The sequence below is a fragment of the Hypanus sabinus genome, chromosome 2 (assembly GCF_030144855.1).
Source record: "Hypanus sabinus isolate sHypSab1 chromosome 2, sHypSab1.hap1, whole genome shotgun sequence".
NCBI lineage: Eukaryota > Metazoa > Chordata > Chondrichthyes > Myliobatiformes > Dasyatidae > Hypanus > Hypanus sabinus.
In genome coordinates this window covers 121,798,837-121,826,544 of record NC_082707.1, presented here as the reverse complement: position 1 = coordinate 121,826,544, position 27,708 = coordinate 121,798,837, and the positions used below count along the sequence as shown (strand labels likewise).

The 27,708-nt window shown below is 39.2% G+C and overlaps 1 protein-coding gene across 1 annotated transcript; it reads left to right on the top strand.

Moving 5' to 3' along the window:
• Positions 1 to 921: 921 nt before the first annotated feature.
• On the top strand, positions 922 to 26,619 carry LOC132403893 (homeodomain-interacting protein kinase 4-like). The gene is made up of 5 exons (XM_059987700.1): positions 922 to 1,426; positions 4,554 to 5,249; positions 18,643 to 18,814; positions 21,335 to 21,404; positions 26,539 to 26,619. The coding sequence occupies exons 1-5, from the start codon at positions 922 to 924 to the stop codon at positions 26,617 to 26,619; spliced, it is 1,524 nt and encodes a 507-aa protein (XP_059843683.1).
• Positions 26,620 to 27,708: the final 1,089 nt, after the last annotated feature.

Below are 27,708 nucleotides of genomic sequence, written 5' to 3'. Positions count from 1 at the left end.
CCATCAATAATTCTCGGAGACAGGAGGCTTTTATTAGCTGCAAGAGACCACGATTGGCAGCAAGAGACCACCACACAACATCCTGGAGACTGAGGGAGGAGCAGTGCCTCCAATCGCCTTTATACAGAGGTCTGTGGGAGGAGCCACAGGAGCAGTCAGCAGAGGGCGTGTCCAGACAGGTATGTGGGAATGTCTCTGAATGCAGGTTTTCAATGGAATTGTAGAAAAAAATGAAGATTATTTAAAAGCAAAATTTATTCTGTCTACATGTGTAAATGCAGAGATAAATCTCACTATATTATTATAGAGAGGGCTTCTTCAGATACAGAAATTATCATGTTTAAGTACAGTTTCCCACAAAACAACCCGATGAAATCATAAGATAATTATGACATCAGAGCACAAACATTTTCATACAGATTGTGATACAATGTGACAGGATCTTGGTAAACCAGTATGTACTGTTTTGCATGACTACTGATTTAGTTAAGTTCATGCTTGGCGACTGCATTCTATAGCTGATTACTTGTTTTATTGCAGAGAAACTTATATATAAAGCTCTATTTCGGCTTCTGATAAGAGCATAGTTCCTTATTACCGTATCACTGACTGAGAATGACCTCCAAAAATGCATCTTATTCTGGAAAGTTTCTATGTGGCCTCAACAGCAAAAAAATAAAGGATGGAATGAGACCAGATGAAGATATATACACTGATGAAGGGGACTACAAATGTAGACAAGAACAGCAATCTTGTATTAACACATCCACTCAGAGTTCTAACAATGAAGATGGCATACTTATGGATGACCGAGGAGAGAACAGTTTGACCATCAACTCTGGAAGATTTGCTGGACACCCTAAATCACAGAATATCATATGCTCCCCAAAAAACATTCACTGTGAACCCACTCATAAGAGGATGTCTGCAATTCTATCTCACAATGACACATACAACATTATCCAATTGATAGGTGAGGGAGGATATGGGGAGGTGTCTTGCTGCCGTAAGCAAAGTACTGGCCAGTTTGTCGCTGTAAAGACCCTAAAATGTGATAGTTGCATTGCCTCAGAAATCAGGGTGTTAAAACTGTTTCAAAACATGGATACAAATAAGTTTCATATTGTACAGTTTCTCGAATGCTTCCACAGTAGTGGAAAGTCCTACCTAGTATTTGAGCTACTAGAGCAGAATTTGCTGGAATTCCAAAAAGCTAACAATTTTACTCCTCTCCCTGCCAAGCATATTAGGATCATTGGCATCCAGTTGCTGAGAGCTTTGGTGATGCTGAAGGAGTTATCCATCATTCACACGGACATCAAACTAGATAATATTATGTTAGTGGCCCACAACCGATTTCCTTTCAGGGTCAAAGTGATTGACTTTGGTTCAGCCAGTATACTCCCTGAGGTTCAACATATTAATGGTATGTATTTGACAATCCCTTTACTAATAATTTTGATATCTAATGTTAGGAAATTGTTTAACATCTTTAAGGAAAGAATTCTACCACTCACAGCATATTTTTATCATATTATTCAGTATTTGGTACATTTTAAAAATTCATTCAAATGATACAGACTTCACAGGCTGAACCAGCATTTCTTTTAAAGTGTGTACTTAATTGCTTTTGAGAAGGTGGTGGTGTAAGCTGCCTTTTGAAATTGCTGCGGTACTTGAAGTGTGATTTTACCCACCATGCTATTAGGGAGAGAGTTCTGGGATTTTGACCCAACAGTGGTAAAGGAAAAGCAGTATATTTCCACGTCACAATGGTGTGTGGCTCAGAGGACAATTTTTATCAGGTGGTGTTCCTTTGCTTTTGCAGCCATTGTCCTTCCACTTGGTCGATGAAAGGGGTTTGAAAGGCTTTGGCTAAGGAACCTTGGTGAGTTTTTGCATTATGTCCTGTAGATGGTATGAACAATTGCTACGGGGCATCAGTGGTGGAATGAGTGAATGGTTGTGGGTTGGGCAGCTACATAGGCTGTTATATCCTGTTTGGTGTTGAGCTTCTTGACTCCTGTTGAAATTACCCTCATTCAAGCAAGTATTCCATTCTGACATGAACATCATAAATGGTGAACAGCCATTAGGGTGTTGCAAAATTTCTAACATGTACTAAAACACAGTAGTTCCTCTATAACCATTGCCCATGTTTCAGCTTAGAAGTCTATGAACCGATCTCAGCTACGTGTTTGTATTTCAGGGGAGAGAAATGTGTTGATCCACAACAATCATTTATGAAGGTTGTTGCTAACTATCGTAGCGCCAGTCTTATGTTGATTCAACCAAGCATCAACAGGACATCAAACCCATGACCAACTCATCTAAATAACATAATACTTCCCACTGCTTGACTTTTGACAGACAATTTTCAAGGAAGTGTTGGCAGGTATAGCCAAATATACTGCATTTTTGAAATAGCCAAATATACTGTATATGATAATTAAATGGAAGTCACTCAACTGACTCAGCACAAATGGTATAAACGTGTAAAAATGCTAACATTACTTAATTCTATATCTAAGCAATCTAATTGTTGTATTCCAATCATTTCTAACTGGTTGGATGAATATCATGTTTTCAGGTAGCACAGCAATAATAATTATCTCAGTAGTTCTGCTGTTTCTAATTAGCTCTGACTCAACTGTTTCTAATTCATTATTCAAATATTTTTGAGTAATTCATACATATGAATACTTTCCATTGTAATAGTGATGTTATTGTTTTTAAATAGTTCAACTTTCATTGCTTCCTATTGGCTCATTTATTCCTTTGTTTCCTATAGGGCCAGTTGTTGTTTACTAATGGATCAGTGATTTCTACTTCAGTGGTGCTAGTATTGCCAATCAGCTCGGAATCTTTCTTTTCTCATTGGCTCAGTAATTTCATTATATATAAATAATAATGAATATAGTACTAAGCTCAAAATAAATCCCTTAAATTCAATGTGTTCTAATTATCTACTTAAACACTGCAAATAAATGTTTTGTTAATTAGAATTTTCATGTAAATTATTGGTAGCCAGGGAGCAATAAAATGCTAAATTATGCTCATTACACTACCATTTTGGTTAAATAGCATCAAATGTACACTCGATCTCCATTTCCTCTGAAAAAATTCTGACCTATGAAAACCTTGATAAAATATAAATCCATACATGTTTGGATGTATTTGTGCCATAACTTCAAAGGATTTCTGGAATTGATGTGAAAAGGGCAAAGATCCAACCATGCAAGGCCCCTGTTTTCATTAAAACTCCCTGAGCTACCTGTTGGCTTCCTAGGCTCTGCTTACCCCAGACATGACAATCCTTGCTCAAAAGTTCCTGTACCACAGGACCGTTATCAGGAGTTGACATATAAACTGTACGTTTGTAGGAGGCAGCCTAGAAATCAATGGAGAAGTAGGTCACACTTTTATCCTCCAACCTGCCCACATATTTTCAATATTTTTTCAAACACTGGCTTTCCAAACCTAATTTCTACGCCATTTGTCCTTCCAGTTGGTGAACCTACTGCCATGTTACTAATGTAATTTAAGGATGATTTAGGATGTTACAGCATATTTAAGGTACACTGCTCAAACAGTGACTAAGCACAAGTTTTGGGCAGAGGTGTGGGGAAGTGGGCATTGTTGTAACATGAACAAGGTCATCAGAGAGACACAGCTGGTGGGTTAAAAAGTAGTCTTTTATTCGACACATACAAATAAGCTGACAGCCCTTTGGAGTCACTCAAGAAAGTGAGAAACTCCCCAATCCAACATTTTTATATGTTAAGGAACAAAGATACCAGCACACCTTCTATAGTTCCAATGCCCTCAGAATGCTTTTTTTGAGTTACATGGAATTTTCAAATGTCTGTATCTTCACACCAACACATCCAAAGTAAGTGTTGCTTGCTGCCATATTGATGCAATGATATAGCATTCATGCATATGCAAACACTTATCAATCAAGTGCCTTTTTTCTGGTTCAGAGCTACATTTTATATTTAATCTACAATCCATATTTACATCCGAAGGTTGGTTGCTGAAGGCAATGCTCACAATATGTCCTAACCCCAAAATATGCCTTTACAGGCATAACAGAGCTATAATCCCACAAAATATGAAACATGGCATGTTCTATATAACCACCCTCTCCACAGAAATGCAAACCACTTTATTCCATAGTATTCAGTAATTTATACATTCCCTCTTACAACATTTGTACAATGGCCAAAGTCTGCTTCCTTATATAGTTAGATATTGCCTTTGCTGGCTGTGTGACTGCAAATCTTTTTGCCAGTTTTCTTTTGCTTTACACTAATGCTCATTAACAACTGCAAAGAGTGTGCACTAAGCTCATCCAACGAAGAGCTACATTTCACAGAGGGCGATCGCTTTCAGCTCTGTTTTATTCTCTCATCCAAAATTTAGAAGTAAAAATGAAGCACCAGTAAGAACTTCTAATTTGGTAGCTAATTAACAATGTTTGACTTTTGAAAATAAGTTAATATTTAATTTCAATTTTCTATTAATAGAAACATTTAATTTTCATTTTAAAGACCCTTATATCCAAGCCAGATATTACAGATCCCCTGAGATCCTCTTAGGGCTGCCTTTCTGTGAAAAACTGGATATGTGGTCTGTTGGTTGCGTACTAGCTGAGCTCCGCCTTGGTAGACCACTCTATCCCGGTAAAAGTCAATATGATCAGATCAGGATCATCACTGAAGCTCAAGGACAACCCAAGGACCATTTGCTTGACCAGGCAAGTAAAACACATCTTTTCTTCAAAAGAAATCCTTGTCCTTATTCAGCTCACCGGTGGCAACTTAAATCATTGTCAGAATATGACTCAAAGATGCTGACAACCCTGGAGCCAAGACAACAGACTGTAAAGTCACTTGATCAGCTCGAGACATTCAATATCATTCAAACATTATCCTCAAGTGATGATGATATAGCTGAGTTACAGGACCGCAACGATATGGTAGCTCTTCTGAAGAGAATGCTCAACATAGATCCCAAAATGCGCGTTTCACCAGATTCTGCATTAACCCATCCATTCATTACCATGGAGCAATTGAAACAGAAGTATAACCACACAAGTTATTACCAGCTGTCTGTCCAAGGCCTTGATGCCACTTTGAATTATGGCAGAGTTGAGAGCAAGGAACACAGTTATCAGCTGCTGAAGGAACCTCAGTGTGCAAATGCCAAGGCGCATGTTAAGAGCACACATCAACTGAATCACAGCAGTACTATTACACAAACAGCTATTGAGGAAGGGAACACCCTGACTGTCAGAAATTCTGAAAGAATCCAAGGTCTTAAGTTACGACATAATGGAACTCGGGTTGACCAACCATTCACTCCATTCACAGAGAACACAATACATCTCCCACATCCATACCAAGAAGCTTGTCATCAGGTATCTTGGTGTGTGTTCAGACATTCTTCAGAATTAACGTTAGGAGATCCTACAAGATCACCTCCATCTCACCCATCAAGGTCAGATCATTCATTTAGCAAAGTGATTCTAGTCGATCACACAACTGACAAAGACAGAAGTACAATTAAACACTCGGGTGCCTTTCCATCAACAAGCGAAGGTCAAAGGAATAGAAATAACAATTCTGGAAAATATTCTACAAGATCTTTTGTGACTGAGGTATGAAATGTAAGAATCTGTAAGTTGTTGAAAGATGGCTACTAGCATTTACTAATTACTAACAATTACTAATCCTAAAAAAAGTTTCTTTTGCTCCAAAGGGATGGTAGGCAATATTTACTTTAGGACAATAACGTGAGAGACTATTAATCATTTAATAATATTTCATAATGTAGTATTTTGGAAGAGTTAAATATAGTTATACAATTTAGTAGTGCATAGTCAAATATAATGTTTCTTTGGTTATGGCATCTGAAGAATCAGAACCAGGAATTATTTTGAGGAATATATTGACCTTTTTTTTTAATATTAAGGCTGCTGTTCTCCAACAAGAGAAACAAAATACAAAAGCTCATCAAAAAGAAAGGGCAAGGAAACAAGCAGTCAATTCCAATGCAAGAAGAAATAACTCTACCTACTCAAAACTGTCCACATACCTCAAGAGTAGCCCCATAAAGACCATGATTAGGAGGGAAAATATGGAGTTAACATTAGGACTCTTAGATCCAGTTAAAAATGACAGCTTATACGGTGAGGCAAAGCAGTGTCTTGAAGCTGGAGTGCATCCGTACAACCAGCCTAACTCTATTTCAAAAGGACAATGTATGGCACAGATGGGATTTACTGAGAAGCAACCTATTCTCATTGCAACTGAAGAAAAACAGATAACTAGTGAAGATGAAGAAGAGTCTGCAAAAAGTGGTAAGATTTATGTTTAAGAATTGAACTAATGTATCAAAATGGCTATCTGCCTTTCTAATTCATCCAGCAGAAGTTTACTTTAGCAGAGTATCACAAATTATTAACACCGGTCTTCATCTAACTCACATTATATCTGCTCATAATTAAAGATTAAATTCAATATACTATTTTAATAAACACAAACACAGAATAATTTTTAAGGAAGGCTTTAAAAACAGGGTTAGAATAATGTTAGATCTCTGTTTATTTTCAAATCCACAAGGTTCTTTCAGGAGTGAGGAGTGACGAGTAGTCTTAATTCCAAGATTTCAGTTTATTTTAGAGTACAAACATACAAATACTAAGCAAACTAAAAAGAGCTGAAAAATGATGCTAAGATACATAAAGGAATAAAGAAGCCAAGATTGTCCCTCTGAAAATTCACCACTTGTGGGTAAGAGAAATTCCTTAGCTAGGATTGAGTCAGTTAATAGGCTACATAATTAAAGCAATTACATCATGTAGGTAATGTGCTAATACTTAGACAATGAAAAATGAGAATGGTGATAAACTGTTAGTTTAGCTGCCATACTGTTTTCTGCCAGTCACAATGTACAAATCTTATAAAAAGTTTTTTTTAAAACAACAGGTTTCTAATGAATGATCTTTGCAACATGATAACATTAGAGTTACAGAGTCATCGAGAGATTCAGCATGGAAACAAGCCATTCGGCCCACTATGTACATGTCAACTATCAAGCACCAATTTTGCCTTGTACACATCCTAACAAATTTCACACTCCCCACATACCCATCAGCCCCACACTTACCCAGATTCTGCCACTCAACTACACACTGGGAGGTAATTTACAGTGGACAATTCATGTCCCATTTTTGGGATGGCAGAGCAGCTAAAGAAAACCCAGATGTTGAATTGAAACATATGAAACTCCAGGAGCAACATGTAGAGTTCTGGTCTGATCTCATTAGGAATTCACTTGAAATCAGGACAAATAAAACTGCTTTAGGAATGGATACAGAACCAGTGTCTCAGTGGTAACATTTTAGAACAGGTTGAACAGATTAGGCTTTTACTCCTTCGAGTATGGGACCTTAAGGGATATCCAGAGAGAATCTGAGAATCAGAAGGCTCTTCAGCAAAATAGAAATGCCCACACTGATTCTGATAGTTTAGAGATTGGAAAGACAGGGTTGTCTGACAGGCATTAAAATGGAATTTACAGATGAGTCTTAAATTGGTTAACTAGCAGAGCAGACTCCAGAAGCTGAATGACCTACCACTATTCCCATGTTTTTCAGTCATGCCTCTGAGGTCATAAAGAGTACCTCTAATAATACACACTGTCCTCTCACTCGTCATTCCACATGGTGAATGGCACATCATCCATTGTGGAACTTTAACTTTCCATTGAAAACAACACACAGCCAATTCTTCACCACAAAAGGAACTTTGGTTTTAAAACTTTCAGCTTGCCTCCTTTAGCAATCACCTTTCCTTTGAAGTAAGGAGTTATGAGCGCAAGTCGAACTCTAAGCAATGTATATTGCAGCTTGTTTTAGTATCTGCACTGCTCTGCAATATGTTAGTTCTCATGTGGACCATTCACTGCAATAAGAGAGAATGAATTCTTACAGTGCTGTGGACTACATTCCTTGCTGAACAAAAGCAGATTAACTTTACAACTTTGTCACTTCTTTATTGAGGATTCTCATATGAACAAGATGTAATTAGTATTCTACAAAGAAATTAATTTTTGTGAGAAGTATCTGGTATTTTGGATAGATGTTATACAGTGCTTGGTAAAAGGATGTCTATCTTTAATGCTAATATATGTAGTTTCAAGAGTCTTTCTTGGGTCATCATTCAATCATAAAGAATTCTATTAATTCTTCATGCTAAAACTTACCCAGCAGATTGGTCTATCAGAATTTTGGTTATGCACCAATAGATGGGACATTGTTTGAATCCTACAGGGCTGTACAAAAGTCTTAGGCACATATAACTAGGGTGCCAAAGACTATTCCACAGTACTGTATTTGTGAACATAGAGCAGAGAGTGAGTTTTGAAATTTAGCAGGAGCAAAGGGTGCTGGGAATTATGAGGGTAGAATGCCTTGGGAGGTTGTAAGATAGGTAGCAGACAAGGAGTTCCAGGGGCAGGAGTTGGCATAGGTGCAGACACACCCTGCCCAGAGACACCAGGCAAGGTCATTTGATTCTAAACTATTGGTTTATTGATCATTATGGAATGTCTCTCTGGTGCTTCCCACTCCCTCCTTTCTCGCAACTATGATTCCCCTCTCCCTGCACCCATCTACTCTGGTCCACAATAGACAGCCAAATCAGAATCAGGTTTATCATCACTTACATATGTCAAAAAAATTGTTTTTTTTTCCCCAGCAGCAGTAGTGCAATACATAAAATTACTACAGTACTGTGCATTCAGCAATGTTCCTCCTGATTAGCAGTGTAAAGTTGAAAAATTAACATGGAGTCAATCTGTATTTTATCATTCCTTGGTTCCATCATTTCTGTACCAACATCCCAAGGCCTATATTTCTTGTTGGTTTAAAGACACTGGAAATTGTATTTCTAATGTTCTTTCATTATTCCACCTTGATTCTTTTTTTAAAATATTCAGGAATCATATAGCACAAGAAATGGCCAATTGGGTCAATTGAACCTGAGTTGACTTCAGAAAACAGCATTAATTCTGCATCTTGTTCACCGTTTACAAGTCTGAGGCATATTTTCACATGTGTTCTTCCTATTCAGCAATGGATTCCAGATTGGAGTGTTTCAACATGTTCAAAATAGTCTACCATATGTCTAGGTTATTCTCCTGCTTATTAGCAGCCTTTATTCCACCTCCCCCCCCAAACCTTTGAACAACCATAACCAAATACCAGTCTGACCTGACTAGGCTTACCTCATAAATCCTGATAACCTTCTCTGCATCTCTCCAGGTTTGTGATATCCTTCGGGAAGCACAGTGCTCAGAATTAGATGCAATTCTCTGTCTGAGGTTAACCAATCATCTACAAAAATTTAGAAAAGTTTGCTTGTTTTTACATATAATTTTGCCATTTATAAAGTCTTACTTATTTCACTTAGACATTCAAAACTCCCTTACTTCAGTCTACCGCCCTCAGAACTTCATTCTGTACCGTTCATAAATATTTTTCCTTGAATATTTATCCATATAAATTCATAAGTTCCTTGAACCTTTATTCCATTCTGGTGTGGCAGGATACCCTTACCCCTAGTTCATTTCTCTAATTGTTGCTCCACATAAACTTTCTTTGGGTCATTTAATTCAAAGCAGTGTCTTGATCCACTCTAGAGTCCATGACACTCTCAAACCTCATATTTTTGCTCAAATTTCTTGGCAAGTCAAGTCTCTTATTATTTAGTGATTTGACAGAGACATGAAATTCTAAATAGCCTATTAAGTTTACTTTATACAGAGAGGCCATTGTTCTCCATTAATTTGCTAAAACTGTGAATCATACAAGATAGAGTGATAGATACCTTATTGATCCCAAAGGAAATTAGTGCCCCAGTGGCATTATAAGTGTACAGATCTACGAATATTAGAAGAGAAGCAAGAAAGTATAAAAAGCAAGTTACCTCAACCAGTCTAACAGGAAGACATCATCACTCCCCCAGCTATAAGTTGACTCATTATAGTGCCTAATGGCCAAGGGTAAGCATGACCTCATATAGTGCTCTTTGGATCAGCGCAGTTGTCTTAGTTGAACTTAAGTAGTAGGCATTATAGAGGTAATAAAGGTAAAACTATTACTTATGTCTTAATTCTCCCATGGTTATCCACTAGGAAATGGAAGGATCTGCCCTAGAGTGGGACACATCGAAAGGAGTGGAATTATCCTGTGAGTAGTAAAACAAAAATCTATATGCCTTTAAAAATTGAATTATTTTTTACATTGAAGGCCTATAGATATACTGTAAAAGGAGATCACCACTCTGGTACATTTCAGAATGCAGATGTATTCAGCAGAAGAAAGTGGAATTTGAAAAAGAACAGCTTTGTATTTAGCTTAGAATATTGCCCCAGAATTCCACCTGTCTCCTCAATATGTCTTAACAAAGCATATGTCTACTGTAGATTTAATGCAGATGAATGTTAATAAGGCAGAATGGCCGCATGTGTGTGTGCGCGCGCATACACACACACACACACACACACACACACACAGACACACACAGACACACACAGACACCAGATTCATTTTCCTCTGTTAGCTCAACCAAATATTAAAGCCAGCAGCATGAGATCTTCTGTGGTGGTACTGTTGTAAATGAGGATTATGGTGGATTTACTAATCTTCTCTGCACTGGAACAACCTTGATGATCTAATCTCTCCGAATGCTGTTTGTGAGCAGCAGCTGGAAGTATAGTTCCAGACTTCAGGAATTCACGCCTGCCAGGTGTGAAGTTTAGGAACATTCCGGAGCGTATTTTTGAAGGTGAGGTGAGGCTCTGGTGAGCTGTGCAAATTAGGCATGCACAAGGGGCCAGGAAAAAATTGATCCATGGTACTTACAAAATAAGCACAGAATATAACTTGAAAGAAAGTAATTTTCAATTAAACCACAGAGTGCAGTATTGTCCTGAGAGGCAATTAGGTTATAGATCCTGAGCAGTGAAGCAATCTCTTCTGATAAGTTGATGGATGTGCTATTGAGTCATTGTTAAATTTTGCTTTCACTTTATCACACAAATTAGTATAAATGGACATGTGATGATAGAAATTTTATGGCTTGAGGGTGGATGTATGGTTCACTGCAATTCTAATCCAAATGCAACCAGTAGATTGCCTCCGAATAAAGATGTAATATTTGGTCTGTTTGTTTACATTAATGAAGAAAATGAGAAGTATTTTCTTAGTAATGGAGTTACAAAGGCTTCCCTTAATTCTCAACAAATACTAAAAAAAATCTAAAGCTAATTGGCTTCATTAAAGAACATGCCTTTAACCATTTTTGCTAACTTTAACTCATTTCACATAGTATCATTGCAGGCAGTGGGATGCATCCCATTTACTTAAGGTATACATTTTAAACATCATGTGTCATTTGCAGAACTACACTGGTAAACTTTATCTCTAAGAAACTGTTGGAAAAGACAAAATTTTCATTAAATTTTCACCAAATTTTCATTAAATATAGAGATCATTGAAAATGATGGAACAATTTAATAAGTTTGCTCATTCATTTTCTTTGACGTTATAAACAGAGACATTGGAGTACAAAGAAAACAAAGATATTATGCTAAATCTTTACAAATTTATGCTTGGGCCCAGTTCAAGTAGTGTCCATTGAGGGCATCATGGATTGGGAAAGAAATTGTAAGTGCAGGAGAGACTTACTGGATTGGTAATACAGAGATATTTTTAAGAAAACTGATGTTGGAATTATTCTAAGAGAAATATTCAAATTTAGAGGTTGTTGATAAAGTAAAAAGAAACAGTTTCTGTGATGAGTGGGTCAGCATCTAAAGGACAGAGAGTTAAGACAAAACAGAAATCTGAAATGAGAATGTCCTTGTGTAATGAGCTTTTGTGATCTTAACTGTGCTGTCTAAGTGGGTGGCATAGTAGTGTAATGGTTAGCACAATGCTTTACAGTACAAGTGTACCAGGTTCAGTTCCCACTGCTGCCTGTAAGGAAGGCGTTCCCAACCTTTTTTATGCCATGGACCCCTATCATTAATCAAGGAGTCTCTGGTCACTAGGTTGGGAATCCCTGCTGTAACGTGTTCTTTCCATGACCGCGCAGTTTCCCCTGGTGCTCCAGTTTCCTCCCACAGTCCAAAGTGGTACCAGTTGCTAGGTTAATTGGTCATTGTGAACCTTCCCATGATTAGGCTAGGACTGAGTCGGGGGTTCCTCAGCGGCTTAGCTCCAAGGGTCAGAAGGGCTTATTCCATGCTGAATCTCAATAAATAATTAAATGTTACTGGTGACAGGAAATTAAATATTTACATATAAAGGAACCATTGCCATTGAAGTAGGTGCCATTGGATAGTTCTTTCCAAGAGTTGGCACAGGCTTGAGGGATAAATTAACAACAGAAAATGTGTGGAATACTCAGCAGTATCTATGGAAGTGAAACATCTTCACTCTGAAACATTAACTCTGTTTCTCTTTCCACAAATGCCGCCTGACCTTCTAAGTGTTTCCTGTATTTTCCATTCCAAGGTTTTCAGTGCCTACAGGTTTTTAAAAAATTTTTTGGGAAGAATAGTTTCCTTCTTTGCTGAGTTATTTCTAGTATTCAGTGACATATGAATTTTACAGACATGTTCTCTATATCAAGATCTGTAGATGAGTGGAAGAGTACTGTCAACAGGATGCTTAAGAATCAAATAATTTACACTCCTTTTTATTTTTTTTCTCTCAGTAATCAATTGGTTCCAAGAGGTCATAGAGACCAGGAACGCGAAGAAGTAGACTTGCAAAACATTCATCAGAAATTATTTGTCAAAAGGCACAGTCTGGTAAGATTTAACCCACATCTATGCAGTTCCATAGTCAGACCACATCTAATCTGTGTTTGAGAAGATATTACGTTCATATAGATTGATTAGTAAAACTTGACGCGATTAATACCTGGATTTACCAAGGATTAAATTAGACAAATTAATGCTGAATGCTATTTTTAGAAGGTTAAGTGCTGATTTGACTGATGTTATTAAGGGGTAATAATAAGTGGAGATAAAGAATTTCTGGTGATTAGCAAATCAAGGATGTCAAAATATGTTACAGATTGTGGCACGAAGTAGTCAGGGTAGAATATTACAGATATTAGAAATTTAACACACGTTGCATGTAGCACTGCCCAAGACAAATGTTTGCTTCAAATAAATGAATACAGCCTAAACATTTGAGCTCGAATTTACAGTGACGAAATAGGAAAGTGAAGAGTGGAAGAATTTTGTAATCCTCATCTATAAAATGGCAACTGGAGTTCGGTCAATGTTAAAAATATAACCTAAAATATTCCTGCCTACCCGGCTGCATATTTTTTGTTTTCAATTTATGCAATGTAATTTAGATTATAAATCAAATTTACTATAAATAAAGCTACTCATGTCTGAGAAAATAATCATATTAAACATTTAAAAAGTCACCTTATTTAGAGAAATAAAACACCTCAGAGCATGGCCCATGATTGCCTTTCATCTGAATATTTTAAGTTATAATTTTATTCTATTTTTAATTCCCTTTTATTCTAAACTTAAGTCTTCCAATCTTACATTTCCTTGGCCTCTAACTTTCCATTTCAACACAGGAGCTCTTCTGGAAAAACACCAAAAGATTACCTATAAACAGATTTGTGTTGGGAAGTTTGCCTGTAGATGCAAAGTGAAATCAGGGTCACACTTACAGTGCTTATAAAAAGTATTCATCCCCATTGGAAGTTTTCATGATTTATTGTTTTACAACATTAAATCACAATGGATTTAATTTGGCTTTTTTTGACACACATCAACAGAAAATACTCTACTGTGTCAAAGAGAAAAGAGATGTCTAAAAATTGGTCTAAATTTATTACAATTACTAGACACAAAATAAGTGATTGCATAATTACTCACCCACTTCCAGTCAGTATTGAGTAGATGCATCTTTGGCAGCAATTACAGCCTTGAGTCTGTGCAAAGGTCTCTATCACCTTTGCACATTTGAACACTAAATTTGTCCCTATTATCCTTTACAAAACTGCTCAAGCTCTTTCCGATTGCATGGAGATCATGAGAAAACAGCCTTTTTCAAGTCCAACCACAAATTCTCAATTGGATTGAGGTCTGGGCTCTGACTTGGTCACTCCAGGACATTAACTTTGTTGTTTTAAGCCATTCCTGTGTGGCTTTGGCTTGATACTCTGGTTCTTTGTGTCTTGCTGGAGAAAAAATGTCTCCCAAGTCTCAGTTCTCTTGCAGACTGCATCAGGTTTTCCTCCAGGATTTCCCTGTATTTTGCTGTCAAACTTCACAGGCCTTCAAGGGCCTGCTGCAGTGAAGCATCCCCACAGCACAATTCAGTCACCGCTATGCTTCACAGTAGGGATGCTGTGTTTCTGACATTGTGCAGTGTTTGGCTTATGCAAAACATAGTGTTTAGTACCATGGCCTAAAAGCTCAATTTTGGTTTCACCAGACCATAGAACCTTCTTCCAGCTGACTTCAGAGTCTCACATATGCCTTCTGGTTAACTTTAGCCAAGATTTCATGAGAATCTTTTTCAACAGTGGCTTTCTCTTTGCCACTCTCCCATAAAGCTGCAAATGGTGAAGCACCTGGGCAGCAGTTGTTGTATGTGTAGTCTCTCTCATCTCAGCCACTGAAGCTTGTAACTTCTCCAGAGTTGCCATTGGTCTGTTGATGACCTCCCTCACTAATCCCCTTCTTGCATGGTCACTCAGTTTTTGAGGATGCCCTGCTCTAAGCAGATTTACAGATGTGCCATATTCTTTCCATTTCTTGATGATTGACTTGGGATATTGAGTGACTTGGAAATTTTCTTGTATCCATCTCCTGACTTGTGCTTCTCAATAAACTTTTTGTGGAATTGCTGAGAGCATTCTTTCATCTTCATGGTGTAGTTTTTGCCGGGATACTGACTCACCAGCAGTTGGACCACCTTCTTCTTTTGACTTTTAATCGCATTTGGCAGTCTAACTTAAAGGTGCATTACTGCCACCAACTGGACTGTAGTGTAGGGAACTGGGAAATAAAACCCTGACTTGTTTTTATACTAAATTACTTGTACTGAATTACCCCAAAAAACCCTATAGATTGTAAATAATGAAAGACTATATTGTGAATTAAAGTCACTTCCACAACTTAGTGAAGTTTTTAAATGAAAGCTATCAACGACCAAAGATTGTAGTGAAGCCTGCATTTGATTTTCTGGCACCTTATATCTTCAAATTGTAAAAGAATGTGTTCAACTGTTTCATAATGACAAAACCTACACACCCAGAGTGATCTTTTCCAACAAGATATAAGGAATAATTAAGCATAGTTTGTTCAATTCTTAATCAATTCAATATAATCCGTTCCCTTTTTGTTTTACCTCCCTTCTCCCATCAATCCAACAGTTTTATGTATTCTGTAAAGATGTCTCTCCTTATGCCCATTATCTCATAAGTCTTGCCATAATCCCCTAACTCTTAGCAACACCAACACTTTAGCTTCTGATTTGCTTATTGGAAGGTCTATATCCACAGGTGAATTGTTTGCAGTTGGACCTCCCAGCTACAGGTGTATTTTTACTACAATCAATTGAATCACCTTTACTGCACAGAGGTGATCTTCATTTAACTAATTTCGTGACTTCTAAACCAGCTGGCTGCACCAGTGATGATTTGGTGTGTTGTATTAAAGGGGGTGAATACTTACACGGTCAGTTATTTCGTGCTTTATATTTGTGATTAATTTAGATCACTTTGTAGAGATCTGTTTTCCCTTTGACATGAAAGAGTCTCTTTCTGTTGATCAGCATCAAAAAAAGCCAAATTAATTCCACTGTGATTCAATGTTGCAAAACAATAAAACATGAAAACTTCTAAGGGGGCTGAATACTTTTTATAGGCACCATATGTTTGATGCTTAATAACACACAGGGCAAGCAATTTGCTTTGGTATCACATCCCTATGGAAAATGATGCAGAAACGTAGTTCTGATGAAAGGTTATGGATCTGAAACTGTTCAAACTCAATTCACAGCCTAAATGAGTATGTTACTATCATTACAAACTTTATCAGCAAATCCAGTGAGGACTGTGTACCAAAGAACACAATCTGGGTGTACCAAACTGGAAACCATGGATGAACAGAGAGATCCACTCCCTACTGAGGTCTTGTTCAAATCAAGTGACCCTGACCTTTACAAGAAATTGAGATACATCCTTCATAATGTTATTAAGAACACCAAATGATAATACCAGTCCAAAATTGAGTGGCAAACAAGCCATCAATTGTGACAGGCCTCACATGCTATAATGGGCTACAACCCAAAGTTGGGCAGTAATACCAACTACAACCCATCCCTTTCCAATGAGTTTAACACATTTTATGTATGTTTTGAACAGAAGGGGTTTAGAATGATACCATTCATCCTGATAGCCTCTAATGCACATGGACCTGCAGTCACCATAGCAAATAACAGCATGGAAGAGTAATGGTTGGCACAACGCTTTACAGTACCAGCAACCCAGGTTCAATTCCCACCGCCTCCTGTATGGAGTTTGTATGTTCTCTCCATGACCATGTGGGTTTTCCTCGAATGCTCCACTTTTTCCCACAGACCAAAGAAGTACCGGTTGATAGGTTAATTGGTAAACTGTCCAGTGATCAGGCTAAGATTAAATCAGGGGATTACTGGGCAGTGCAGCTCAAAGGGCCTATTCCATGCTATAGCTCAATTATAAATTAATTAAAAATTAAACCAGAGCACCTGGAGGAAACCCATGTGGTTACGAGGAGAAAGTATAAACTCCTTACAGATTGCACCGGAATTGAACTCTGAGTCGTAATAGTGTCACTCTAACCACTACACTAACGTGGTACCCTCCCTAAAGCTTAAACAGGTCTATAATGGATATTATCCTCCTGCCCCTACACTCATCTCTGGAGAATCTGGACAGTAAAGGCACCGATGTTTATTCAATAGTTCAATAGTTCCATTTAATATCAGGGAAATGTATGCAATATACATCTTGAGATTCTTGTTCTTTGTCAACATTCACAAAAAAGTGCCCCAAAGAATGAATGGCAGTGAAAACATCAGAACCCCAAAGACCCACCCCCACTCCCCCTTTCCACGCACAAGCAGCAGCAAAGGGTACGACCTTCCCCCACCCCAACCAGAGAGCATCAGCACCCTCCACCCACCAAGTAAGCAATAGTAAAGTCCTCTAGAAAGATCATGATCTGCAGTACAACAAAAACTAATTGTTCACTCAACAATTCAACATACCACATGCTCTCTTTCTCTCTCCCTAATGAAGGGAAAGAGAGGTGTCCCCCTTTTGCAGTGAGAAGGAACAGGTGACAGAACAACTCGCTGAATGGCGATGATAAAGTCAGTCGTGTTGCTGTTTTCCGAGTTCTCTGACTTAAGAATTGGCAACAAACTCTCCTCCACTGACGAGAGAGAGAGAGAGAGAGAGAGAGAGAGCACAATCCATCGAGCACAGAGACTCAGACAGCCGATCTGCTGATCCTGGTGTTCAGTTTTCTCCTGTGACACTTCATTTGGTAGCACCAGCATAGAATCAGCACGTCCACTGGGTCACGAAGCCTTGGAACTCCTAGGGCACCTTGTCTTCTGGGCCATGTCCTTGGGATTTCGGAAAGCAATTGGTCGTGAGCCCTCAGGAGTGGGTCCCACCACCATAAGGAACAAAAATCTCAGTGTAACTCCAAGTCAGAACCTCGAAAAGGTAAAAGAGGGAGGTCAAAGGTAGAAATTAAGCTGTTTCCACAGATGAGCTTGAAGGAGTCACTGCTATGTGCTGTCGCACCTCTGCCCCTCCTAGAAGTTTATTGAATGCCGCTTGCCTTTGTTGTTCCATTTCACACCTTGTGGTGCATCGGGCAGCATTTTTACCATTCCTGTAGCATTCGACTGTTATTTTCCGAGGCCGAGTTGCCAGCTTGATGCTCAGCACAGCACAGATGGAAAGCGTGTAAGCAGCCGGCTAGATTTGAACTCGGGACCATTTGCCTTGCGGTCTGGTACTGATGCCAGTACACCACCGGCTGGCACATTGGTAGCATAATTCCAGTCAAACTCATCTTCCTGACTCCTAGACATGGGACTCAACACCTCCTCTTGCAACTGGATCCTTGACTTTCAGACCAACAAACCACAATCGGTAAGGTTAGGCAGTAGAACCTCCACCACAATAATTCGCAACATTTTTGCCACACAAAGCAAAGTCCTTAGTCCCCTGTTCAATACCCTGTACACTCATGACTGGGTGGCCAGATCCTGCTGTAACTCTATCTACAAGTTTGTAGCTGATACCGATGAGACGGAAAGAGGTAAAGAAGCTAGTGACATGGTGCCATGACAACAACCTTTGCCCCAATACCAACAAAACTAAAGAGATGGTCACTGACTTCAGGAAGGGGGCAGTACATATGCCCCTGTTTACAGTAATGGTGCTGAGTTTGAGAGTGTTGAGGGTTTTATCTTTTGAGGAGTTTACATCACCACTTTCCTGTCCTGGTCTAACCATATAGATGTCACGGCCAGGAAGGTGGACCAGTCCTTCTACTTCCTCAGGAGGCTAAATAAATTTGACAAGTCCCCTTTGACTGTCACCAACTTTGAGCAATGCGCCATAGAAAGCACCCCACCTGGATGCACTGCCGTTTGGTGCGGCAGCTGCTTTGCTCGTGACCACAACAAAGTGTAAGCAGCTGTGGACACAGCTCAGCTCAACCTTCCCTTCCTGGAATCTGTCTGCACTTCTCGCTGTCTCAAAGACTCCACCAGTACTGATCATTCTCTCTTCTCCTCCTTCCCATCGAGCAGAAGATAATAGCACCTGAAGTTACATACCACTTGGTTTAAGGACAGCTTCTATCCTGTTGTCATAATTCTTTTGAATGGTACCTTAGTATGGACCACTGTCACTGTCTGTAAGAAGTCTGCATGTTCTCCTTGTGACCATGTGGGTTTCCTCGTAGTGCTCTGGTTTCCTCCCAGAGAGTAAAGATGTACTGTTTGGTAGGTTAATTGTCACTATAAATTGTACCGTCATTAGGCTAGGGTTAAAGCAGGGGATCGCTGGGCAGTGAGGCTCAAAGGGCCAGAAGGGTCCATTCTACGCTGGATCTCAATAAATAAGTAAATAGGCATGATCAGATGGACACTTGACATCACAAACTACCTCATTATGACCTTCACATTATTGTTTACCTGCACTTCACTTCCTACATAACTGAAACACTTAATTTTGCATTCTGCTCTTGTACCACCTCAATGCACTGTGTAATGAATTGATGTGCATGAACAGTTTGAAAGTCAAGCTTTTCATTATATCTTGGTACATACAATAATAATAAAGTAATTTACATACGTCATCTCTGTCTCTCCTTCCACATTTTCTGCTCAGCCTATAGAGAGTTATCCACTCTCACTGAGGGTCACAGAAAGTGAGGCAGAACAGCTATAATAAAGTTGAAAGCTATTGCCATGGTCTAAATGTAAGTAAGTCAGAACAGAGGTCTGAGAAACCTTACTGCTAGATTGTCAAAAATGCTCACTCCCTCAGTCAATGTGTGATCTGAGCTTGTCCCATTGCAAATCATTTTACTCAAAGAAGAGAAAAGCTAAGAAAAGAGTGTTTAAAATAATTCTTTTCTACTTGTAGGGTTCAGAGGCAGAAATGAATGCTTCACAATTGCAGTTCAGTGAGGCTAAAGATACAGAGAAAGAGACAACAGCAGATATGTAAGTACAGGTGATTCAAAGGGTTGGAGACATTGAATTCAAATGTTAGATTTTATATCAATGGTGAAGTATTGCTGGTCCCAAAAATTGATCATGTAGGTAAGGAGAAAATAGTAAGGACAGTTTGTAACTGTAAGATATACTTAAAGTAATTGAGGGGAATAGTAGACAGTAAGGGAATTAGAAATATTTGAAATGGTCTGCCTAAAAACAGATCCTATAGTATTTTTCAAATCAGAATTAGATAAATGCTTGAAAAGGAAAATCTGCAGAACTATGGAGAAACAAGAAAGCAGGAGCATTAGGGTGGCACCTACAAGAAACCAAAGTGCTTGCAAGCGTAATGACATATGACTCATATGGACATGTTGGCATTCAGCTCATTGCTCCGCAATTTTCCTCGACTCTGTGCCGAACTGAGGCTGTGGGTGCAACCAACGAGCTCTTGGATCAGCTGCAATGGTGACTGGATTCATGGCTGTGGACTCAGGCTACATCCACACTAGGCTGGATAATTTTGAAAACAACAACACACACAAAATGCTGGTGGAACGCAGCAGGCCAGGCAGCATCTATAGGGAGAAGCGCTGTCAATGTTTCGGGCCGAGACCCTTCGTCAGGACAGAATTTTGAAAACACCAGTTTCACGTTAAAACGATAGGTGTCCACACTAATCATTTCTGAAAATACTTCTGTCCACATTAAAATGGATATTTCGGCGAATCTTTTCCTACTGCGCATGCACCGGACACATCTACCGAAAACAAGCGACGCGTTTGGTTTCGAATCTCGCTGTTAAAGACTTGGTGTGCATTTGTTCAGCTACAGACTAAAAAACTTAAACGACGGACAGCTGTTGGCTCTTGCACAGGAGGACTTAAAACTAAAAAAGAAGTACTTGCATAAATAGGTAAACCACCTTCATACGAGCAAGGACAGAAAACAGGGCAAAGTGAGTATACTTATTTATTCAGTAAGTTATGGGTCAAAGTATTTGGTGAGTATATTTCTATCTCTTCTGGATTCTGTCTCATTGCCGTCTGTTCTGAAATTGTTAGGTTGCGTTCAAGAAAACAATGAAATGGCGCGCTGCCGTCCCAGCGTTTTCAAATTTACACACACTGGAGAGCGTTTTAGAAAAGCTCCATCTTAGTGGGATGAAAACGCCGTTTCAGTGTGGACGGAGGATCAAAATGAAGAGAAAAAGCTTCAGTTACGGATTTATCCGGTCTAGTGTGGACGTAGCCTCACTTTCATGAACTTCAGTTCTAAATGTTATTTGCTTACTTCTATTGTTCGGGCAATTTGTTCTTTTCCCTGCACATTGGGTGCCCGACGGTCTATTTTTTTTAAGGGGTTCGATTGGTTTTCTTTGTTTTATGGCTGCTGTAAGGAGATAAATCTTGTTGTATATAGTATACATACTTTGATAATGAATGCACTTTGAACTTTGACCTTATTTTCTCTACTTTGAAGGAACAATCGCACAATTTTCAAGTTAGCTAAATACAGAAAGAGAAACAAGAAGATCCAAAAGAAAAGAAAAGTAAGTTTAATAGAATGGTGGGGGTGGGGAGGATGGTGAAAGTGGTTACTGTGGTACTGTTAACTTACTGTGTTATATTTTATATTTCCCCTTGAACAACTCTGAGTATGGCTCTGAGAAGCCCAGCAATAAAGAAAGCAGCAGAGATGTCATGTCCCTCAGTTAAAAAAATATATAATTAACAATAAGGATTAAAACTGTTCCCAGTTTACAGATTGTCAGAGTTGACTTCATAGTCAGGGAGATAGGCACCTGTCTCTGTAATTATCAGTATTAGTCTTACATAGTGTATTGCCTCCCGACATAACATGCTGCAAGACAAACTAAAATGGGGAGCAATCTAATGTCTTCAAGGTACATTGAGACATAGCAAACTTAATCCAAAGAGGTTAAAGGTTTATTTGAAAGTTAGTTACAAGCTGAGCATTAAGGCTTTGGTCCAAACTGAATATCACTGTAATTGCAGCATTGTTTGAGAAGCAGGTACAACAGACAATTTTACTGTCCAAAATAATTGTAATATAATAACCGGTACAGACACAGTGAAAGCAATTTGTTTATTATATAAAAATTGCACTCTGCTTCCATTTTTAAAGCAAAAGTGAAATACAGATCGTTTGTTCATTCACACAGCAAACAATGAGCAAAATTGCTGAGGTAATGATGGTTTTTAGAGTCTTCCTGATTGTTTTAGAGTTTAGTGTTCAGTAGTAAGATGGTGCTGGTGATATACAGTCAGTGGCCACTTTATTAGGTATGCCTGTACACCAGCTCACTAATGCAAATATCTAATCATTTAGCAGCAACTCAATGCATAAAAGCATGTAGACATGGTCAAAAGTTGTTGTTCAGATCAAACATCAGAATGGGGAAGGAATGTGATCTAAGTGACTTTGACTGTGGAATGATTGTTGGTGCCAGATGGGGTGGTTTGAGTTTCTCAGAAACTGCTGATATCCTCAGATTTTCACACACAACTGCAGCCCAGAGTTCATAGAGGATCATGTGAGAAACAAAAAACATTTGGTGAGTGGCAGTACAAAAACACCTTATTAGTGAGAGTGGCCAGAGGAGGGTGGCCAGACTGTTTCAAGCTTGACAGAAAGGCGACAGTAACTCAAATTGTAATGTATGGATGTATTTCTTTTAGAGCAATGATCCCCTCCACCCCAGTACTACGTATTGATCTGCTGTCTGCGCATACACTGTTGTCTACACATGTGCATTGTCTCTCTCTCTCTCTCTCTCTCTCTCGCTGCAATGTGACTACACCAGCTAAAACTGTCTCCCACATGCATGCTTTTATTTAATGGATATGTAGCTGTACACAGACACAACAAATTGGCAATGAGTACGAACCTGAATGTCAGAAAATACCATGAACTGCACCGACAGTTACGGGACGAAACAGTAGAGTTAAACAGCATGAGAAAACTAAAGGACCCGCGAGTAACAGTGAAAGATGTGCTGAATTTAAAGTGAAAATAACATGGCAATGGCTTCAGTTGGGAAAGCTGATGAATTTGATGGTGCTAGTGAAGGCTGGGAGTTGTATATCGGGGGGGGGGGGGTTGAACTGTATTGTAATGCAAACAACATGGAGGAGCAAAAGAAGGCCCTCACGCTTCGAGGCTTAATGGGTTCAAAAACGTAGAGTCTCTTACACAACTTAGTAACCCCCACAAAGCCAGCAAACAAGATGTTCGACAAAATTGTTACGATTTTACAAAACCACTTGAGCCCTAAATTGCTGGTAATAGCTGAGCAATATAGATTTTACAAAAGGAACCAGTCAAAAGATGAAAGCATTGCAGAACCGTGCAAACTTCCCCAGTACTGTGACTTTGGAGGTGGACTTTCTGATCATTAAGGGACAGGCTTGTATGTGGCATCCACCATCAAAGCACTCAAAAGAGACCACTGTCTAAAAGAGGCCCAGCCTTTGAGCGGGCACTGACCATTGCAATATCATTAGAGGCTGTGGCAAATGATGCCACAGTACTACAGACAAGGAGGTTAGAATGTGAAATGCACAAAATGTCCATGAATAGTGCAAAAAGCCAACAATCTTATCAATGTGGCATATCCTCCCATGATGCAATTGACTGTTGGTTCAAAGAAAAAAATCTCCAGAAAGTGTCACAGACAAGGTCACTTAGAGAGAGTATACAAGCCAGACAAAAAGCACGACCAAGTGAAATGTCTCAAACTCAAAACTAAGCAAATGCATGAAGCTACCAAACATAAAACAGAATCAGATAACATAAGGTCTGGCAAAGGTGAAACGTCATGCCTAGGACTGCATAGTATAACTGAAGTAGGCCATGATCTGGATCACAATAGATGTGTACAGTGTAAAACCAAAATTGGAGCTGGATACAGTGTCAGCTTTGTCCATAATTCCAGAGGCTGACTACAACAAATTGTCTTCTGAGATACCATTAGAGAAGACCTCAGTGATGCTAAAAACCTACACAGGAAAAAAAGTGTCTCTAAAAGACAAAGTGAAGAAAAATGTGATGTATGGAGACCAAACACAGTAGATAGAGCTTTATGTAATGAGAAGTGGAGGACCAGCCCCTTTCGGATGTGAATGGTTGAGAAAACTCCAACTAGACTAGCACTCAATCAGAGCTCTCAGTGTGGCATCAACAGGCAGCCCAAATGATAGCACTAAGTAGAGGCTGTCACAGCTACTTAATGTTAATCATAAGGTGTTTGAAAAGGTAATAGATAAACAGGTCGGAAACTTGGCCAAAAGATGTTTGAGACACTTCAAAGTTCCTCAAAGGCACTGTTACACCCGTGGAAGTGGCTGTCTTCACCTTGGCGAAGAGAACATATTGACTTTGCTGGGCCATTCGTGGACTCAATGTTTCTGATTGCTGTGGATGCTCTTTCGAAGTGACCGGAGGTTATACCAATGAGGTCAACCACCTCAGCAAGGACTGTCTCCGCTCTGAGGACTATCTTTGCCAGAAATGGCTTACCACAGCAAATTGTGAGTGACAATGGACATCAATACACATCAGAAGAGTTCTGACTGAAGAAAAATGGCTTCAGACATTTCAAGTCAGCTCTTCACCATCCAGCAATGAATGGATTAGATTGAAGGTTTATCCAAACTATCAAGAAGTCCATTAAAGCAATGGACAAGGAGGGCATTTCTTACAGCACAAGGTGAACAACTTCCTTTTTGTGTATCAGGACTCTGTTCATGTGACAACAAATCAAACACCTACAATCACCAGAAAATCTGCTGATGCTGGAAATTCAGTCAACACACACAAAATGCTGGTGGACCGCAGCAGGCCAGGCAGCATCTATAGGAAGAAGTGCAGTCAATGTTTCGGGCCGAGATCCTTTGTCAGGACTAATTGAAAGAAGAGATAGTAAGAGATTTGAAAGTGGGAGGGGGAGATCCAAAATGATAGGAGAAGACAGGAGGGGGAGGGATGCAATGCTGTTCGTGAACAGGAATCTGAGATCTCACATAGTCCTCCTGAAACCAGACCTCCTTAGGGAAGTAGCAAGGAGCTTTGAGTTTGAACAGGAAGTCCTAGCATGTAATTACCAAGAAGGCAGTAAACATCTTGTAGGATAGCTACAAGAACTGGACCGCTGATGTACACAGTGGAGATTAGAATGAAGATGTCATGTGGATCAGATACCAGATGCTCAGCCAAAGGACGCACCTGAATCGACTGCATCTAACAAGATGGACACATTACAGTCACCAGACTTATCTCTCAGTGATGATGCCACTGACAGCAACGTGACACTGGAAACCGAGAATGCTGTTTTAGATAAGACACCGCTGCCAAACCTGATGCCACTCCACAGGTCCAGAGGTGCTATCCTGAAAGAAACAGAGCGCCACCTAAAAAACTGAATCTTTAGAACTAAAGTTAGTTATGGACCGTTATTGTGAAAGAATGTTTACTTGGAATGTAGGTTATTAAAGGGAAATTGAATGTTCTGTACATTTACAGCTTATGTTGCATTAATCTAATTTGGGAGGAAGTGTAATGTATGGATCTATTTCATTAAGAGCAATGACACCTTCCCCCTTAGCATTATCTATTGATCGGTTGTCTACAAATGAGCATTGTTCTCTCTCACCCACACTGCAATGTGAATACACCAGTTAAAACCATCTCCCACGTGCATGCTTTTATTTAATTGATATGTAGTTGTGCACAGACACAACACAAATCACCATGTGTTATGACAGAGGTGCGCAGAGGAGCATCTTTGAATGCACAACACACTAAACCTTGAAGTGGACAGTCTACAGCAGCAGGAAACATAAACATACGTTCAGTGGCCACTTTATTAGGTACAGGAGGTTTCGTGGTCAGCTCTCAAAACTTCTAGATCCACATCTTCTGAACGAATATCACTGCAATCTACAGCTTGTGATTTCCCTTCAAGAAACATACTTTTGAGCCATCTAAGCGAACAAGAAATTTTACAATCTGCTGAAGGGCTCTTAATGAACTTGACGCTCAGGATGCAGGTACAGCACCCTGAAGTTGGACCGGACCATGTTCAAGAACTCATCTGAGGACCTGAACGAACATGCCTGGTTTGTCATGACTTTATAAAGACAGCCGTGGATGAGCGTATCCCCACAAAATTAGTCTGAGCCTTCCCCAATCAGACACCCTGGACAAAGCAAGAGACCCGCAGTCTGCTGAGGGCTTGGTTACCGGTGTTCAGCAATGGTGACCCAGGAACGTCCAAGAAGTGCAGGTGTGACCTCCAGCAAGCCACTTCACATACAAAGTGGCAATTTCAGAACAAAATTGAATCAACAGCTGTAGCAGGGGTTGAATGCCATCAGCTCCTACAAAGCAAAAACAAGCAGCATAAACGATAACGAGGTTTCTCTCCCAGATGAGCTCAATATCTTTTAAGCTCAGATTGACAGAACATGTAGGCATGTCCACAAACTCTCACAGACCCCAACAACCCTGTGATTCCAGTCTCTGAAGCCAATGTGAGAGCATCCTTCAGGAGAGTAAACCCACAAAAACTTGTGGTCCAGACAGTGTACCTAGCCAAGTACTGAAGTCTGTGCTAATCAACCAGCTGAAGTGTTCCCTGAGATCTTCAACTCTTGCTTTGGCAGTCTGATGTATCCACCTGCTTCAAGCAGCCTTCAGTTATACTGCTGCCTATGAAGAACATGGTATCCTGCCCCAACGACTAACATCCAGTAGCACTTACATCCACTGTGATTAAGTACTTTGAGAGGCAGATCATGAAGCTTATCAACTCCTGCCTGAGGAGTGACTTATGATGATGATGACGGCTGGTTCTCCTGCAGTCGCTACGGCAAGGCATCTGTTATGCCCTAATGCCTGAAATTCCTGTAATAGGTTGAAAGTCATGTTAGACTAGAAGCATTGTCTAACATTGCATCTTTAATAGATTATGCTGTTCTGGATCTAAGCTCTTTCACAGTGACTTATGATCTGTTAACAGAAAAAAAAAGATCTACCAAGAGAAATTGATGGAGTTTCTTGATTGCAACCATGTGCATCCTTTTTCAATTTCTGAAAAGATTTGTATGCTGTTTTGTAATGATTGTAATGAAAATTATAGGCTTCTCTTGCACAGGAATGGAACCCATTGCCCGCATTGATGATCAAGTACTGCTGACAGTCTTTGTCAATGTTCAGTCATTTGTAAGCATGGGAGAGGTACAATTTTGTGGAGACAAAATTTAATTGTGCTAACTTTGGGTGCTAATCTTACAAAGTGTGTACCAGATATAGTTATGCCTTTTTAATCTCTTTACCATGACATTATTATAGCCACTATTGGTGTAAACCATTCACTATTAGTTTTCAAAAGCACATCTTTTTTTCCTATTCTTAACTTGGCTCCTATGTATGATTAGTCTGTACATGCAGTAAACCAGTTTTGTATCTAGTCTTATGCAAATATGTGTATTGTATCCACTTGTGCCTTTGAATAATCAAAATATATTTTCAAAAATATATCAAGCTTCAACTTTAAAGCTTAATGCTACAAGTATTTTTCCATTTTAGCTTCAGTTCCAGCCATTCATTCCCCATTAAAGATGATCTATTTTCCCAATTTGCTATTCTTGTCATTAGCTGCACCTGTCTGTTCCACAGCACCATACACCCCATTTGTACAGATATCTATGAGTGAAACCACACTAGAACAGCTTTTCATTTTGATGGGGCTTTCTGGTATCTGGCTGAACCTGTCAAAATAAGTGTTTTCACTTACTACCAAAAAGCCTATGGCAGCATCATTGCATTGGTTG

Bases quoted from the DNA above. Each gene is read 5' to 3' on its own strand.
- LOC132403893 (XM_059987700.1), top strand. From the start codon at position 922: ATGTCTGCAATTCTATCTCACAATGACACATACAACATTATCCAATTG. The intron at 1,427-4,553 runs GTATGTATTTGA...TTCATTTTAAAG, and splicing joins TGAGGTTCAACATATTAATG to ACCCTTATATCCAAGCCAGA. The intron at 5,250-18,642 runs GTACTATTACAC...CTAACCATATAG, and splicing joins ACATCAACTGAATCACAGCA to ATGTCACGGCCAGGAAGGTG.